Below are 19,929 nucleotides of genomic sequence, written 5' to 3' on the forward strand. Positions count from 1 at the left end.
TCAGCTTGGGGATTCGAACTTGCAACCTTTCGGTTGCTAATCCAATGCTCTAACCACTTGGCCTAAATGATGGAGTCAACAGAGGAAAGAGCCTCAGATCCACAAAGTCTCTTCCACCAGGTGGCTGATGAGACATGTTGGCACAACTGCCATATCGCATCCACATCCAAAAGCCCTTGCTTGGAAATGTACTTCACCAGACTGCCAAGAATCTTGCCCTCATTAAAGGCCAAGGTGGCGAGACATGGTAGTGATGACACCATAGACCTTGTTCATCTGTGCGCCAGACAGGATGCTCTTGCCAGCATACTTGGGTCCAACATATACGATGCAGGCAGAAGTCTTCACACTTTTTGATGTATTTCAGAACTGCAGTTTCCTCTGCTTGGAGCAACAGTGAAGTGGGCAAGGCAGTATGGATTTATTCTCTTACATCTGCAAGCAGAGTCTGAACATCAGACAGTATGGCATTGTCTCCCTTAATCTGTGCAATGGCTACTGCTATAGGTTTCAGTAGTTTCAGGCTGCTTACCACTATCTCCCAAAATACATCATCCAGGAGAATCCTCTTGATGGGGCTGTCCATATCGGCAGACTGTGATATGGCCATTTCTTGGAGAAACTCCTTCCCCTCCAGGAGACTGTCAAACATGACAACATCACCCCAATGGGTGTTGCTGGGCAGCTTAAATCTGGTGCTCTTGTTCTTCTCACTTTGCTTGGTGAGGTAGATTGCTGCTATAACTTGACCCTTCACATACCTAACCATTTCCTTGGATCTCTTGTAGAATGTATCCATTGTTTTCAGTGCCATTATGTCCTTGAGGAGCAGATTCAATGCATGAGCAGCACAGCCAATGGGTGTGATGTGAAGGTAGGACTCCTCCACTTTAGACCAAGCAGCCTTCATGTTCGCAGTATTGTCTGTCACCAGTGCAAATACCTTCTGTGGTCTAAGGTTATTGATGACTGCCTTCAGCTCATCTGCAATGTAGATACCAGTGTGTCTGTTGTCCCTTGTGTCTGTGCTCTTGTAGAATACTGGTTGAGTGGTGGAGATGATGTAGTTAATTATTCCTTGCCCACGAACATTCGACCACCCATCAGAGATGATTGCAATACAGTCTGCTTTCTCTATGGTTCGCTTGACCTTCACTTGAACTCTGCATCCAACAAATGAGTAGCTAAAGCATGTCTGGTTGGAGGGGTGTATGCTGGGCGAAGAACATTCAGAAATCTCTTCTGATACACATTGCCTGTGAGCATCAGAGGTGAACCAGTTGCATACACAACTCGAGCAAGACATTCATCATAATTTCTCTGACTACGTTCCTCCACAGTGTAAAAAAACCCATTTGATTCCAGGAGGACCATGAGCTGTTGCTATCAATAAGGTGTCTGATTCATCATTTTCACCTCGAATAGAAGTAGAGGGACTTTTGTCAAAGGTTGCTTTTTGTGAGCGCTCAGGGAACTTCATGCACTTGGCCAGATGATTCTGCATCTTTGTTGCATTCTTCACATATGATTTGGCAAAGTATTTGCAAATGTACACAGCTCTTTTTTCTACATTAGCTGCAGTGAAATGTCTCCACACATCAGATAGTGCCAGTGGCATTTTCCTGTAAAGATTAGAAAAAAATGTGTAAAACAAAAACCAAATACTATTCCATGTACAGATAAATAGTTAAGCAGTTAGATTAAATAACTTCTTTGTAAGATAAATGTTTTAAAATGAAACATATATGGAAACAGGTGAATTAAGAAGCTAAACCCCACATGGTAGCAAAAACTAACTAGCAGAATTGTTAACAAGTTAGAAATGATTTAAAACAAACTTTGCAGTAGGCTAATCTTTTCTAGTTAACAAAGAATCATGTACGTCATATAAAATATATTCACCCCACCCAGTATTGTAATCAAAACTTACCAGAAAGCATGTAGTCCTTGGCTCAAACAGTGTAGTAGTGTGGGCTCAATAGCATCTCATTAGTGTGCAAGATCTTGAGAATCAGCTGTACATGTGATGAAAGAATGCACTGTGCATGCAGAGGGTTGCAATTCCATTTAATTGGGGATAGTTTAACCAAAATATGCCCCAAGACCTAGAATTGCCATATGTGTATCCCACAAAAAAGGTTCACTATTATAAGCTACATGTTTTGATAAATTTAGACAAAATTCCCCAAATTCCAGGGCTTAAATTCCCATGGAAAATGTCCGGAAAAATTCCAGAAAATTAACGGAAAGTTTCCGACCCTAAGTACACACCAGAAATGTTTTTGGTCTATTGAATAATATGTGAATTATTAGACTTTATATTAATACTTATATTAATGGGGCTTATTAAAATAGTAAAAAAATAAAAACCGGGTATGGAGAAGACAGAGAAATTGCACTGTATCCCTGCCATGTGCCATGAGCTCAAGCCTCCCTCCCACATGTCATGGTCCCTTGAGATAAAAACAGGGCAGCCCTGTCCAATGGCTGTTGGACCTGGAGGTGCAGGGCGTAACAGTTACGGAGTATCTGATTGGGCCAACGGTCTAAGCTGCCCTGGCCTAGTGACCGGTCAATTTGCAGTACCTCCTTTCCTCTGTCAGCCATGCTGAAGACCCTGGCTTTGTTCAAATTCATCTCTCCTTCCCTTGAAGTTATTACTGACAGGTACAAGGACTGGACAGGTGCAAGTGAAAACTCTATAGCTTTCATCAAGCTGCTCATGTTAGATTACTGGTTACTTCAAGGAAGGGAGGAAGGATACATTTTGTGTGTTTAAAGGTGGTCACAACACAAACACCCCCTCCCTCCCTTCCACAGCATTGCCATGCATCCTGAAAAAAGAAAGCTGCGGAAGTGTTTCAACCACAAACATTTGCTTTATTTCATTTCAAAGGATTATAGAAATCAGAGGAGGCTGGTAAGAACAGCTATAGGAGGACAGGCTCATTGTAATGGCTGCAATAGAAAAAATGGAACGGAGTGAAACGTGGTTTCCATATGTTGGATGTGTTTGACTCTGTACCATGAATTCCATTCCAGTCATTACAATGAGCCTGTCCTCCTATAGCTCCTCTCACCAGCCTCCTCTGATATACATGTTTTTCGAGAAGTGCAAATTTGTCACATTCCAAATATCGTAGTTCCTATGTTTGATTTCTATTGATGCATGGAGAGAGGGAGAGTGACACACACACCAAAACACACAGGACCCCTCCTCCTCTCCACTAAGTTCATGTCCCTGACTCATGTGTCCTGTGACTCCAGTCCTGCCCTCACCCCCCAGCCCAGCCCTCCCCTCAGGTCCTGCTCTCCTGTTGTCACTTCTCAGAGGAGTTCTTGCGTGGCCGGCGGAAGCTGGACATGTTCTCATTTAGTGCATAGATGCGGCGGGAGAACTCCTCGAAGCCGGCGGCATCCAGCTCGCCCAGCACCTGCTCATCACACTCCACGGCCACCGCGTGCTCCACGGGGATGCAGGGGTAGTCCTCCAGCCTGGCCCCGTCCCCCAGTCCCAGGCCTGTGGCCTCAGTCCCCATGATCTCCTCTGCCTGCTCCACCGAGCAGCACAACTCTGGGTTCAATGCCATGGTCACTGTTAGCCCAGTTGTGGGCCCCGCCAGCCCGTAGCCTGGCACCACTGAGCCGTTCATGGTATTCTGCTGGCTGGTGAGTGCCACCTCCTCCAGTTCCTCAATGGTGCTGTCCCGAGCCGGAGTGGGGCAATCTGAGCCTCCTGTGGTGGTGGAAGGCAGTTGCTCCACCTCCACCACCTCTACTTCTCCGTCTCCATCCTCCTCTCCTCGGGCTGGTGTCTGCTGTGCCTGGACCTCCAGAGTCTTGGCCAGGTCGATGCTAGCGTCCAGGGAGGAGGACATGTGTTTGAGGGAGGGGGAGGGCGGCGGCAGGCCCCCCTGGGGCTGGTCTATGGCCATGGCCGTGTTGTAGCTGGGAGGAAGAGAGGCTTTGTACTTCTGCTTGTCGGCCTCAGAGCTGGCCCTCTTCCTCAGTGAGCACCGGTCTGGAGAGCTGGTGTCGGTGGGGAAACCCACCTCTGACGCAGCTGAGACACTGATCTGAGACTTGGCTCCTGTCGGGACCGGGATAGAGCTGGAGACATGATGCCGGTCACTGTGGGAGAGAAGGAGAGATGGAGAAAGAGGGAGGTAGGGAGAGAAAGAAAGAAATAATGAAAGAGGATATGATGGATATGCTCATAAGTCTTTCACATCCAAGGGTCATGGAGAGAGGGAAGGATAGAGGGAGGAAGGCTCCCCTCCCCTGTCTAGCCCCCAGGCCTCTCTGATCAGACATGGTTCTGCATCTCATCTCTCCCCCTCCTGATCCAGATCCCAGACAGCTGGTCCACTGCAAATCACTCCCCATTATTACATTCAGAAACATATTCTCAGCTCATGCAACGGCAGGGCCATGCAGAGTGGAAGCTCACAGCATGCGTCCTAGAAAGTATGCAGGACATTTTTGCGGAATAACAGATAACAGACACGACAGAGCAACCCCCATCTGTCCCATACAAACCCTAACCGTAAATTAACTTAAACAAGGGGTCCATAGCTGTTTAGCCATACTTAACCTGATCATTCAGGTATGAGAGGAGACATTGGGGGGAAATCTCATGGGGTCAAAGGTGAAATTGGGTCCCTGTGCTGTCAGAGGTCCACCTGTGGCTGGTTAGAGAGCAGAGGAGCCTGGGTAAGTGATCCTGGCTAGTTAAACAGGTTAAAGGGGTGGTGAGGTCACAGGGTGGTGATGTCCCTGTATCAGACGCCAGACAGTCTAGTCTAGCGTGTGGCAGCAAGACGCACACAGAGAGGACCTAGAGGCCTATGCCAGGGGAATGTTTCAAACACACAGCGACTGACTGGTCATTGCCTAGCTGTTTGATGGAGTACTTCAGGACTCAACACATGGTAGCTTGTTAAGAGGGTCCCAACCGCAGCCCCTGCCCCCTGTGGAGGCAGCAGAGCACAGGGCACTGACAAAACAGTTCACATACAGGGTTTAAAAACACACACGCATGCTAGTGCTGAGCGATTAGTGTTTTTTGAGGTCGGTTCAGTTTTAGTTCGATGATTAAAAAATAATCACAGTTTTTCAAAGTAAATAAGGGATACATTCATGATGACTGAATACCAACTATCAATCACTTAGAAAATCTATTTTCGGGTAGATACGTCGCAAAGCAACTTCTCTCTATCCCTCTCGATCGTACGTTCTTCTGTCTATTCTCTCCCTCTCAGTGTCTGCCCCACACAAACCGGACAAGTAGACGGGCCATGGATTATGGTAATTGTAGTTAATTAGCACATTTTCTGGGCAAAAATATAAAGAATATTGGCCTGTTGGAGATGACAACTCTCTACTACATCGCAATGTTCAGGCTTGATCTGAGTTATCTCTAGAAAAACTGTGCATTGAGCTCACAGAAGATAATGTATATATATATATTTTTTTACTTCAGTTTATTTTGGTAAATACTTTAACACTCTTTTTCTTAAAACGGCAATGTTGGTTAAGGACCTTTATGTAAGCATTTCACTGTAAGGTTGTATTCGGCGCACGTGACAAATACAATTAGATTTTGATTGGACACAAACACACAAGACAGCAGAGTGTCCTCAACCTGCCCTATAAAAGAGGAAACCCACACAAAGTGGATGGCCCATGTCATACCTGATCATAATTATAGCTCACGGCCAGCATTTAATAAGCAGCTTACAGGAACACACAAGATGAGGTCAAACGTTCATGCAAGGTAAAACAAATAAAGATAATGAGTTGAGATAACCTGGCATGAGAGCTCTTCATTCTGAGCAATAACTGGGGATACACTGTGCTGCACTTATTCACAGTGCGTGTCTATCTGGAAACATAATCTAACGCAATTGCCTTCACATTGGCCCTTAGCGACTATACAGTATATCCCATAAACCAAGGCTAAATAGAAACAACATGCTGTTCAAAACTCTTGATCAGTTTTCTCAAAAAAGCCAAAAGTTTAATGGTTTGCCATTAATGATTTGTATCTGTGAACTCCTCAACAAAATTATTATGGTGTTTTGAGCACGCTCCAAAACTAAAAAACAAAACCTGATTTGGAAGACGGGAATAAAAAGAGACCTTCCATGAGAACTGAATTATCATTCCAGCGAGCAAACCCAAACCGTGGTCCAGGCTGGGCCCCTATCAAACAGAGGACAGGTTGGAAAAAACGGAGCTGACTGTTTGTTAAGCAGGAGTTTCAAACATTCAATGCATCATTTATAACAAGCTAATGATTGCCTACAGTCTGTTGTCTGCTGAATGACGTCCTCGTGGCAAGAGCTCTGAGACTGATCCAATCTTTGATTTGAATTAATATCAATCCTTCTAGTTTCTCCCTGGCCCTCTCCCAGTACCCCTACCACACAGTAATCCATCTCGGCTTCAGGAGAACGCAGGTTAGGATCCAGGAGAAAGCTGGCCAACACAGATGCCTTCATGCGTTTTGGCTCCGAAACACAGTGATATGATATACAATCACATTGCGTAAAACATATGACCACTTCTTTTCTGGGAGTGTTTAGATGTCACAATAATAAGGCCTGGATAATAAGGCATTTCTTGTTTGGAGCACGTTTGTTTGTTACATTTAGCTCCCCTCCAAATTGGTTCCTTTAAACAGCTGTCAAGTTAAGTCCCTTAATCAAGAGTGTAGTAAAGAGTCTGAGGAGTGGCGGCAGGAGGAGAGGGGGAGGAGGCTAACCCCCACAAATCTCCTTGAATGGGCTGTCATAATATTTTTTCATGCAGCACATTGTCTCAGTATGACTCCTGACACATTGCTTTTTATTCAGACCAATTAGGCTGTCCCCCTCCTTGCACCACTCCCCATACAGTAATTATTGCTCTGCTCAGAGGAAGGGAGAGCAGTAGTACACTTCCTGAATAATGTTGAAAAACCTGGAACCCATAGAGCGGGAGGACGGTGAGGGATGGAGGGAATATTGGCGGATTTACAGGAAGAACTCTCCATTGGAGGGAAGCAATGAAGGGTCTAGTTTTCACACAGTAGCCCATTGTGCCTATAAACAATACATAAAGTTCATTTGGAAAGTATTCAGACCCTTTGACTTTTTTCACATTTTGTTACGTTACAGCCTTATTCAGAAATGGATTTCCCCCCCTTAATTTATTTTTTAATTAAAAATTTAAAAACATCCTCATCAATATACACACAATACCCCATATTAACAAAGCGAACACAGGTTTTTAAAATTTTTGCAAATGTATTAAAACTAAAATCAGAAGTACCTTATTTACATAAGTATTCAGAGCCTTTAATATGATGCTCAAAATTGTGCTCAGGTGCATCCTGTTTCTATTAATCATCCTTGAGATGTCCCTTGAGATGTCCCCTGTGGTAAAATCAATTGATTGTACATAATTTGGAAAGGCACACACCTATCTATATAAGGTCTCACAGTTGACAGTGCATGTCAGAGCAAAAACCAAGCCATGAGGTCGAAGGAATTGTCCGTAGAGCTCAGAGTCAGGATTGTGTCGAGGCACAGATCTGGGGAAGGTTACCAAAACATTTCTGCAGCACTCTGATAGAGCTCCAGAGTTCCTCTGTGGAGATAGAAGGACAACCATCTCTGCAGCACTCCACCAATGACCCATTTGTCATTATGGAGTAGTGTGTGTAGATTGATGAGGGATTAAAAAAAATATTTAAGCATTTTAGAATAAGGCTGTAACGTAACAAAATGTTGAAAAAGTCAAGGGGTCTGAATACTTTCCGAATGCACTGTACTTGGACCAAGTTGAAATCCAGGCTAGTAGTGTTGTATAGTATGGTAGGTTGCAGTGTTGGCGTGGGTAGTACAGCCAGGCATACTCTACTGTAGGCATCCCTGTCTCTTTCAGGGCGGACATTGGACGACCTGTGATTTACAACCAAAGGGACAAAGTACTTCACTCTGGACGTTCTAACTCATCATTAAGTTTTACTAGTCCTCTAAGCCCGGCGGACTTCCTTGTCAATGATTTCACCACATAAAAGCTACCTGAGCCCTCTGCCTAAACCATTAGGCCCAGACTTGGCAGGCCCAGAGGCGGATAGGCCCACTTCTCCTCCCAACGTGTTTGTTTTAAATGGGGTCTTTCTTCCTCTGCCTGTGTCAGACTCAGCCCTGGATATTCCAGGCAGGACAGGAATTTACTAAACCAAACATTTTCTGCTGTCTTATCCTCAGACAGGCCTTGTTTCAGGTTCAAGGCATAGCTCTCTTCATTTCCAATTCCTGCTAAGGAGCTGTGATCAGAGCCAAAATACACAATGAAGATAAGATTCAGGCTTTGATGTCGTGGCAACCGAAATCCCACAGGAACTACTAAACCAAATGCTATAACTGAAATATTGTAATACACACTAATGGGGTGGAGGGGAGTTTAAATGAAAATATTGTAATAGAGCAAGTCTCCTCTGTCCAAGTCTGGCCTTTTGAAGACAGAGAACGTAACCATCGTATGAAAATCACCACAGCATGTTAAACATATTGAACAAGTCGATAGTATGAACACTTAACAGTGGTGCCAATTGTGACTGCACACTGTTGTATTTGACTTGATTCTCAGCAGTTTGTATGGCACAGAGAACTACAGTACCACACACTGTCTCACAGTAAGACAGATTCTGTTCATTTGTGACATGTTGTGTTAGAATGACATAACTGTGGGGATCTATGGAGTACCTCAGTGAATGGCAATTACTAATGAGATCAGCTGGCCCTGCTGGCTCAGTACTCTGTGACACATAGAGGAGAGCAGGTCTGTTCTGAGCTGCGCTGTTTGATTCATAGAGACCTGGTGGTAGGGAGCGTTCCTCCAGATGTCAGTTCATTCCTGCCTCATCCATGGAGAGCACCGCACAGCTAACACACACACAGAGACATACAGACAAACACAGGCACACACCCTGCAACTCACAACCAAGAGCATGTAAGTGTGTCTGTGTCGGGATGCTCGAACTCATCCAAACAAATTAGCGTCATTTGATTGATTATACTGTATGAGTTCCTCCACAACATCAAGCATCTACCCTTACCATCTCATCAACTACCATCCCTATGACTTAACTGGAACAATAATCTCCACATAATGAAACACCTACTGTGCTGGATGTGTGCCACCAGCTTTCCTGCAATGCATGTTGAGTTTCTTACTGACACAGACCAGGACCAGTATTCCTGACTGTGTTATTGGCCATTTAGGCTGAACTTGCTTGGTTGTCACAGGTGGACATTTGCGGGAGTGAAGATAGAGACCCGCAGCACGCAGGCACACACATACACCATCCAGGCTAAACATTTCCTCCTGTGTGTTCTGGGACTGTGTGTGTTTGAAGGCAGTTAAGGAGGGGTTCAGATTTAATATCGTTATCACTGTTCTCTCACCAGGGGTTTTGGGGGGAATCTTCGGGCGGCTGGAGAAGCAGCCGGTGCCGGGGCTGTGTTCAATCATCTAGCCCCCACACCCCAGACTCGGTGCACCGGCCTGGGCTTAGGACCTGTGAACCTCTGCCAGGGCCTCCACAGATGTGGAGCCACAAATGGGAGCTTAACGGGTTCGTTTTGAACTTGGCAAGCAAGTTCCTCCAAGTCAAATGTTTCTGGCTGCCTTAACCACTTGCTTGGTTCCGTAACATTTTTAGGTCTCTTTAAAGTAAAGGGGCCAAGTCCTTCCACTTCTATACACCTGTGTATTCTGTGCCACTGAGATGTACATACGTCTTGACTCTGTTTGCAACTGTTTTAGTAGGAAGGGATCGGTGTAGGAACATAAAAAAACAGCCTCTTTCCATACAGTACAAACCTTAAACAATCATATACACTGAGTGTACAAAACATTTGCCCTCAGAACATCCTCAATTCGTCGGGGTATGGACTCTACAAAGTGTCGAAAGCGTTCCACAGGGATGCTGGCCCATGCTGCGTCCAAAGCTTCCCACAGTTGTGTCAAGTTGTCTGGAAGTCCTGTGGTTGGTGGACCATTCTTGAAACACAGGAAACTATTGAGCATGAAAACCAGCAGTGTTGCAGTTTTTGACACACTCAAACCGGAGCGCCTGGAACCTACTACCATACCGCTTTCAAAGACACCTACATTTTTTGTCTTGCCCATTCAATCTCTGAATGGCATACACACACAATCCATGTCTCAATTGTCTCAAGGCTTAAAAGTCCTTATTTAACCTGTCTCCTCCCTTTATCTACACTGGTTGAAGTGGATTTAACAAGCAACATCAATAAGGGACCATAGCTTTCAACTGGATTCACCTGGTCAGTCTGTGTCAAGGAAAGAGCTTAATGTTTTGTACACTCAGTGCACTGTACTTCCCAATGAAGTTCCCTGGATGAAGCCCATATCCCCATGCATGAGAAGAGCCCTTCTGGTCAGCGTATTGTGCATGCTGAAAGCTCTATATGGAGGGGGAAACGTCTACGCAGTTCATGGATGGAAATGGTTCCCTTGTACATGCCCTCGCCACACCACCACCCCTGTATAGTAGTGGAGGAGAGGAGAGGGGAGGGGAACAGATATCAAACCCCTTTCCCTCTCACAGTCTACCAGTTAACTCCCTTCAGCTGCTGCACAGCATTTTTATGCATCCATATTTCATACGCTAGGCCCCTCCGCTGGAAATAGTATCTGGATTTAGGCTTTTTCAGGAAGGGGGGAACTGGAAGTAATACGGGGGGGAGGAAGGGCAATAAAATAAGTCCCATGCAAAAGGAGAGCAGGAATGAACGCATGTCCTCCCCGTTTCAATGTTTCACTACTTCAGTGTGAAGCCCCCGAGTCAGACCACCTTCCTGTCCCCCAGTACCTGCTGTCTGAGTCAGTTAGAGGGGAGAACTATGTGGGTCCTGTGACGAGGACCTAACTTATGGCCTGTTCAGGCTTACTGCACATTCTCACCCACACACAGGGTGCTGTAAGTCTGCTGTGTGAACAGCCAGCCGCCGTCCCCTGACGAGTATTTCAGCCCTGTGTGTGTGTGTGTGTTATGTGTGTGTGTGAGTACGTGTCTGTTCGGCAAGGCAGGCTTTTGTAAGGCAGGCTCTCGAGACGGAAACAAAACCGTGTGAGAGTAGGTGTGCATGTTGGGTAAGCACCTGTGTGTGTGTGTGTGCGCCAGAGGGTGTGTGTACATGGCCAGGCCAGCTCCAGAGACGGACACAGAACTTTCACGGTTCTCAGCAAGGTTCTCAAACTCCTGAGTCAACACAGTGGAAGCCTTATTTCGTCCCCTGTGGCCTTGTTGTCTGGTATTGTTTCCTAAAACCGAAAAGAGCTTCTCGACATCAGAACAGCTAATCTCCAATTGGACAAAGACTTCTACTTCACTCGAAGGAGAGACCACTATAGAGGCTGGCGTGCGGGATACCTGAAGAGACTACGACGCAGAATGGATAAATCGCCTATACCCTCCGTTCTGCTGGCGAACGCGCAATCACTGAAGAATAAGCTGGATGAGCACCATTCGCCCAGACTATTCAATCAACGTGATCTGAATACTTTCTGAATGCACTGTATGTTTCTCAGAGTCTGGCTGAACAAGGACATGGTAAATTCCCTCAACAACAATATAAATGCAACATGCAACAATTTAAAATATTTTACTGAGTTACAGTTCATATAAGGAAATCAGTCTTGTATTAGTCCCTAATCTATGGGTTTCACATGACTGGGAATACAGATATGCATCCGTTGGTCACAGATACACTATATATACAGAAGTATGTGGACACCCCTTCAAATTAGGTGATGCGGCTATTTCAGCCACCATTTGCCTCATGCAGCGCGACACATCTTCACATAAAGTTGAAAAGGCTGTTGATTATGGCCTGTGCAATGTTGTCCCACTCCTCTTCAATGACTGTGCAAAGTTGCTGGATGTTGGCGGGAACTGGAACACACTGTCGTACACGTTGATCCAAAGCTCAATGGGTGACATGTCTGGTGAATATGCAGGCCAACTGGGACATTTTCAGCTTACAGGAATTGTGTACAGATCAGCAAAATGGGGCTGTGCATTATCATGCTGAAACATGAGGTGATGGCAGTGAATGAATGGCACGACAACGGGCCTCAGGATCTCGTCACGGTATCTCTGTGCATTCAAAGTGCCATTGTGTTTGTTGTCTGTGCCTGTCCATACCATAACCCCACCACCACCATGGGGCACTCTGTTCACAACGTTGACATCAGCAAACCGCTCACACACAACGTCATATAAGCTGTCTGCCATCTGCCTGGTACAGTGAAAACCGGGATTCATCCTTGAAGAGCCAAATTTTCAAAACGATGTTGGATTTATTGATTTTTTTTACCCTTATTTATTTAGAATTTTTATTTTATTTATTTATAGATTTTTTCTCCCCAATTTCGTAGTATCCAATTATTAGTAGTTACTATCTTGTCTCATCGCTACAACTCCGTAGGTCGAAAGTCATGTGTCCTCCGAAACACAACCCAACCAAGCCGCACTGCTTCTTAACACAGCGCGCATCCAACCTGGAAGCCAGACGCACCAATGTGTCGGAGGTGCACTGCGCCTGGCCCGCCACAGGAGTCGCTGGTGCGCGATGTGACAAGGTTCACCTGTGTAATGACCATGCTGTTTAAATTAGCTTCATGATAATCCACCCACCTTACAGGTGTGGCTTATCTTGGCAAAGGAGAAATGCTCATTAACAGGGATATAAGCAAATTGGTACACAAAATATTTGAGAGAAATAAGCTTTTTTTGTGCATACAGAACATTTCTGGGATCTTTTCTTCCAGCTCATGAAACATGGGAACAACACTCTACATGTTACATTTATATTTTTGTTCAGTATATACAATACCAGTCAAAAGTGTGGACACACCTACTCATTCAAGGGTTATTCTTTAGTTTAACTATTTTATACATTGTAGAATAATAGTGAAGACATCAAAACTTTGAAATAACACATATGGAATCATGTAGTAACCAAAAAAGTGCTAAACAAATCAAAATGTATTTATATTTTATATTCTTTAAAGTAGCCACCCTTTGCCTTGATGGCAGCTTTGAACACTCTTGGCATACTCTCAACCAGCTTCACCTGGAATGCTTTTCCAACAGTGTTGAAGGGGTTCCCACATACGCTGAGCACTTGTTGGCTGCTTTTCCTTCACTCTGCACTCCAACTCATCCCAAAGCATCTCAATTGGGTTGAGGTCGGGTGATTGTGGAGGCCAGGTCATCTGATGCAGGACTCCATCACTCTCCTTCTTGGTCAAATAGCCCTTACACAGCCTGAAGGTGTGTTTTGGGTCATTGTCTTGTGGGATGGCGTATCGCTGCAGAATTCTGTAGTAGCCATGCTGCTTAAGTTAGCCTTGAATTCAAAATAAATCACAGACAGCGTCACCAGCAAAGAACCCCCACATGCAGAGATCATCCGTTCACCTACTCTGCGTCTCATGGCGGTTGGAACCAAAAAATCTCAAATTTGGACTCATCAGACCAAAGGACACATTTCCACCGATCTAATGTCCATTACTTGTGTTTCTTGGCCCAAGCAAGTCTCTTCTTATTATCGGTGTCCTTTAGTAGTGGTTTCTTTACAGCAATTCGACCATGAAAGCCTGATTCACGCAGTCTCCTCTGAATAGTTGATGTTGAGATGTGTCTGTTACTTGAAATCTGTGAAGCATTTATTTGGGCTGCAATTTCTGAGGCTGGTAACTCTAATGAACATATCCTCTGCGGCAGAGGTAACTCTGTGTCTTCTTTTCCTGTTCTTTTCCTGTGGCGGTCCTGATGAGAGCCAGTTACATCATAGCGCTTGATGGTTTTTGCGACTGCACTCGAAGAAACCTACAAAATTTGCGAAATGTTCCGTATTGACTGACCTTCATGTCTTAAAGTAATGATGAACTGTCATTTCTCTTTGCTTATTTGAGCTGTTCTTGACATAATATGGACTTGGCTATCTTCTGTATACCACACCTACCTTGTCACAACACAACTGATTGGCTCAAACACATGAAGAAGGAAATAAATTCCACAAATTAACTTTTAACAAGATACACCTGTTAATTGAAATGCATTCCAGGTGACTACCTCATGAAGCTGGTTGAGAGAATGCCAAGCGTGTGCAAAGCTGTCATCAAGGCAAAGGGTGGCTACTTTGAAGAATCTCAAATATATTTTGATTTGTTTAACACTTTTTTGGTTACTACATGTGTGTTATTTCATAGTTTTGGTGTCTTCACTATTATTATACAATGTAGAAAATAGTAAATTAAAGAAAAACCCTTGAATGAGTAGGTGTGTCCAAAATTGGCTAGTTTTTCTATACATTGGCAGGACAGAACGACTGCGTCGGGGAAGCTCAGATGAGAGGCTGTCTCTGTTAAAATCACCTGGTGCACAATCTCAAATGTTAAGTCTCAAGATTCTGTTCACCTGAGTTAGAATACCTCATTATGAGCTGAAGACCACACTATTTACCAAGAGAGTTTGTCTGTATTTTTTGTAGCTGTCTTTTTACCACCACAAACCGATGCTGACAATAAGAGACTGCACTCAGTGAGCTGTATTTGGCCATAAGCAAACAAGAAAATGGTCATCCAGAGGTGGCTTTCCTAGTGGCTGGTGACGTTAATGTCACCTGAACAACAAGAGGTGAAAAAAACTCTAGATCACTTTTATTCCACACACGGAGACACATAGAAAGCTCTCCCTCACCCTCCATTTGGCAAATCTGAACATAACTCTAAGCTCCTGATTCCTGCTTACAAGCAAAAACTCAAACAGGAAGTGCCAGCGATGCCCTCAATACGAACGTACCCCGATGAAGCGGGTGCTAGGCTACAGGAAGTGTTTCTCTAACACAGACTGGAATATGTTCCAGGATTCATCTGATGGCATTAAGGAGATTAACACATCAGTCACTGGCTTCATTAACAACTGCATTGACAGTGACCAATTATACATATCCCAACCACAAGCCATGGATTACAGGCAACATCCTCACTAACATAAAGGCAAGAGCTGCCACTTTCAATGTGTGGGAAACTAATCCGGATGCTTATAAGAAATCCCACTACGCCCCCCAACAAACCATCAAACAGGCAAAGTATCAATACAGGGCTAAGATCGAATCCTACCACACCGGCTCTGACGTTGTCAGATCTGGCAGGGCTTGCAAACTATCACGGATTACAAAGGGAAAGCTAGCCGCGAGATGTCCAGCAACGCAAGTTTACCAGACAAGCTAAATACCTTCTATGTGCGATTCGAGGCTAGAACGCTGAACTATGCATGAGATCAACAGCTGTCCTGGATGACTTTGTGTTCAAGCTCACTGTAGCCGATGTGAATAAAACCTTTAAACATGTCAACATACACAGATGGATTACCAGGACATGTTCTCAAAGCATGCACTGACCAACTGGCAAGTGTCTTCACTGACATTTTCAACCTCTCCCTGACCGAGTCTGTAATACCTACATGTTTCAAGCAGAACACCATAGTCCCTGTGTCCAAGAACGCCAAAGTAACCTGCCTAAATGACTACCGCCCCATAGCACTCACGTCTGTAGCCATGAAGTGTTTTGAAAGGCTGGTCATCGCTCACATCAACACCATCATCCCGGAATCCCTAGACCCACTCCAATTCGCATCCCACCCCAACAGATCCACAGATGACACAATCTCATTTGCACTCCACAGTGCCGTTCCCACCTGGACAAAAGGAAGACCTCTTTGAGAATGCTTTCATTGACTGTAGCTCAGCATTCAACACCATAGTGCCCACAGTCATCATTAACTGGATCCTGGACTTCCTGAACAGCTGCCCCCAGGTGGTAAGCGTAGGCAACAACACATCTGCCACGTTGATCCTCAACATGGGGTGCCCTCAGGGGTGCGTGCTTAGTCCCCTCCTGTACTCCCTGTTCACCAACGACTGAGTGGCCGCGCCCGACTCCAACACCATCATTAAGTTTGCCGATGACACAATGGTGGTAGGCCTGATTACTGACAATGGACAGCCTATATAGAGGTCAGAGACCTGGCAGTGTGTTGCCAAGTCAACAACCCCTCCCTCAAAGTGAGTAAGACAAAAGAGATGATCGTGGACTACAGGAAATGGGGGGCCAAACACGCCTCCATTCACATCGGCAGGGATGTAGTGGAGTGGGTCGAGAGCTTCAAGTTCCAAAGGCTTAACAGCTTCTATCCCCAAGCCATAACACTGCTGAACAATTAATCAAATGGTTACCCGGAAAATGTGCATTTTTGATTCAATAAAAACATTTAAACAATTACGCTGCTACCAGCTGTTTATTATCTACGGATAGTCACTTGACCCTTACCTACATGTACATATTACCTCAATTATCTTGACTAACCTGTACCCTGGCACATTGACTCAGTACTGGTACCCCATGTATATAGCCTCGTCATTGTTATTTTATTGTGTTTTTTGTGTGTTTTTTTTTACTTTAGTTTATTTAGTAAATATTTTCTTAAAACTGCATTGTTGGTTAAAGGCTTTCACGGTAACACCTGTTATATTCTGCACATGTGAAAAATAAAATTAGATTTTTACTACTGAACTTAGGCTTGCCACAACAAAGGAGTTGAATACTTATCGACAGTGAAGAGGCGACTCCAGGATGCTGGCCTTCTAGGCAGAGTTGCAAAGAAAAAGCCATATCCCAGACTGGCCAATAAAAAAAAATGAAGATGGGCAAAAGAACACAGACACTGGACAGAGGAACTCTGCCAAGAAGTCCAGCATCCCAGAGTCGCCTCTTCACTGTCGACGTTGAGACTGGTGTTGTGTGGGTACTATTTAATGAAGCTGCCAGTTGAGGACTTGTGAGGGGTCTGTTTCTCAAACTAGACACTCTAACGTACTCGTCCTCTTGCTCAGTTATGCACCGGGGCCTCCCACTTCTCTTTCTAGTCTGGTTAGAGCCAGTTTGCACTGTTCTATGAAGGGAGTAGTACACATCGTTGTACAAGATCTTCAGTTTCTTGGCAATTTCTTGCATTTAAATAGACTTCATTTCTCAGAACAAGAATAGACTGACGAGTTTCAGAAGAAAGGTCTTTGTTTCTGGCCATTTTGAGCCTGTAAATGAACCCACAAATGCTGATGCTCCAGATACTCAACTAGTCCAAAGAAGGCCAGTTGTATTGCTTATTTAATCAATTCAACAGTTTTCAGCTGTGCTAACATAATTGCAAAGGGGTTTTCTAATGATAAATTAGCCTTTTAAAATGATAAACTTCGATTAGCTAACACAATGTGCCATTGGAACACAGGAGTGATGGTTGCTAATAATGGTCCTCTGTACGCCTATGTAGATATTCCATAAAAAATCTGCCATTTCCAGCTACAATAGACATTTACAACATTAACAAAGTCTACACTGTATTTCTGATCAATTTTATGTTACTTTAATGGACAAAAAAAATGCTTTTCTTTCAAAAACAAGATCATTTCTAAGTGACCCCAAACTTTTGAATGGTAGTGTATATTCTTTTTCATTTTTGAGAAGGGCCCATAAGTAAGCATTTCACTGTTAGTCGAAACCTGTTGTTTACGAAGCATGTGCCAAATAACATTTGATTTGATCTTTTGAATGAACATTCAACATTACCATGTAAATTATTGCCTCAATATCAGGCAGCCATTGAGAGTGTTGCCAGGGTTAGAGATACCAAGCCATTCTATAAGTCATTATCAATAAAACGTCACAATAAGGTGCAGAGTGCTCGATTTGCCTGCTGGGGGCAAGGAGATTACTAGCTCTGCTAAAACCATTGACAACTGTGTACCATTTTCAAGCAATTGTTAAATAATGTTAACTATTTGGTTGTAATACCATCACCTCTTGAAGAGCATAGTCGGAACTACAAATTTCAGATTTTTCCATGCAAAACAATTGCACACATTTACCTCTATCAGAGTTATACAGCAAGTAACTGTAAGCTTTATAATTTTTTTATTTCACCTTTATTAAACCAGGAAGGTCCGTTGAGAACAAGTTCTCATTTACAACTGCGACCTGGTCAAGATAAAGCAAAGCAGTGCGACAAAAACAACGACACAGATATAAAAAATGGGATAAACAAACGTACAGTCAATAACATAATTGAAACATCTGTGCAAATTAAGTAAGGAGGTAAGGCAATAAATAGGCCAATAGTGGCGAAGTAATTACAATTTAGCAATTTACACTGGAGTGATATATATGCTGATGAGGATGTGCAAGTAGAAATACTGGTGTGCAAAAGACCAGAAAACCAAAACAAATATGGGGATGAGGTAGGTAGTTGGTTGGACGGGCAATTTACAGATGGGCTGTGTACAGCTGCAGCGATCGGTAAGCTGCTCTGACAGCTGAGGCTTAAAGTTAGTGAGGGAAATATAAGTCTCCAACTTCAGTGACTTTTGCAATTCATTCCAGTCATTGGCAGCAGAGAACTGGAAGGAAAGGCAGCCAACGTAGGTCTTGGCTTTAGGGTTGACCAGTGAAATATACCTGCTGGAGCTTTGTGCTACGGGTGGGTGTTGCTATGGTGACCAGTGAGCTGAGATAAGGCAGCGCTTTACCTAGCAAAGACTTATAGATGACCTGGAGCCAGTGGGTTTGGCAACAAATATGAAGCGAGGACCAGCCAACGAGAGTAAACAGGTCGCAGTGGTGGGTAGTATATGGGGTTTTGGTGACAAAACGGATGGCACTGTGATAGACTGCATCCAATTTGCTGAGTAGAGTGTATTTTGTAAATGACATCGCCGAAGTCAAGAATCGGTAGGATAGTCAGATTTGGCAGCATGAGTGAAGGAGGCTTTGCTGCGAAATAGGAAGCTGATTCTAGATTTAACTCTGGATTGGAGATGCTTAATGTGAGTCTGGAAGGAGAGTTTGCAGTCTAGACAGACACCTAGGTATTTATAGTTGTCCACATAATCTAAGTCAGAACCGTCCAGTGTAGTGATGCTAGTCAGGCGGGCGGGCGTGGGCAGCGATTAGGTTGAAGAGCATGCATTTCGTTTTACTAGCATCTAAGAGCAGTTGGAGGCCACGGAAGGAGTGTTGCATGGCTTTGAAGCTTGTTTGGAGGTTTGTTAACACAGTGTCCAAAGAAGGGCCAGATGTATACAGAATGGTGTCGTCTGTGTAGAGGTGGATCAGGGAATCATCCGCAGCAAGAGCGACATCATTGATACAGTGCCTTGCGAAAGTATTCGGCCCCCTTGAACTTTGCGACCTTTTGCCACATTTCAGGCTTCAAACATAAAGATATAAAACTGTATTTTTTTGTGAAGAATCAACAACAAGTGGGACACAATCATGAAGTAGAACGACATTTATTGGATATTTCAAACTTTTTTAACAAATCAAAAACTGAAAAATTGGGCGTGCAAAATTATTCAGCCCCCTTAAGTTAATACTTTATAGCGCCACCTTTTGCTGCGATTACAGCTGTAAGTCACTTGGGGTATGTCTCTATCAGTTTTGCACATCGAGAGACTGAAATTTTTTCCCATTCCTCCTTGCAAAACAGCTCGAGCTCAGTGAGGTTGGATGGAGAGCATTTGTGAACAGCAGTTTTCAGTTCTTTCCACAGATTCTCGATTGGATTCAGGTCTGGACTTTGACTTGGCCATTCTAACACCCGGATATGTTTATTTTTGAACCATTCCATTGTAGATTTGGCTTTATGTTTTGGATCATTGTCTTGTTGGAAGACAAATCTCCGTCCCAGTCTCAGGTCTTTTGCAGTCTCCATCAGGTTTTCTTCCAGAATGGTCCTGTATTTGGCTCCATCCATCTCCCCATCAATTTTTAACCATCTTCCCTGTC

General features: G+C 44.1%; 1 protein-coding gene across 1 annotated transcript in view; it reads right to left on the reverse strand.

Moving 5' to 3' along the window:
• Nucleotides 1-2,859: 2,859 nt before the first annotated feature.
• The window catches only part of uvrag (UV radiation resistance associated gene), a 153,905-nt gene continuing 136,835 nt past the window's right edge, over nucleotides 2,860-19,929 (reverse strand). Inside the window, exon 15 of the mRNA XM_021623519.3 lies at nucleotides 2,860-4,131. Coding sequence (XP_021479194.3) covers nucleotides 3,321-4,131 — 811 coding nt within the window. The 3' untranslated portion in view covers nucleotides 2,860-3,320. The remainder of the gene's footprint in view (nucleotides 4,132-19,929) is intronic.

The sequence above is a fragment of the Oncorhynchus mykiss genome, chromosome 12 (assembly GCF_057628025.1).
Source record: "Oncorhynchus mykiss isolate SJ-2025 chromosome 12, ASM5762802v1, whole genome shotgun sequence".
Classification (NCBI taxonomy): domain Eukaryota; kingdom Metazoa; phylum Chordata; class Actinopteri; order Salmoniformes; family Salmonidae; genus Oncorhynchus; species Oncorhynchus mykiss.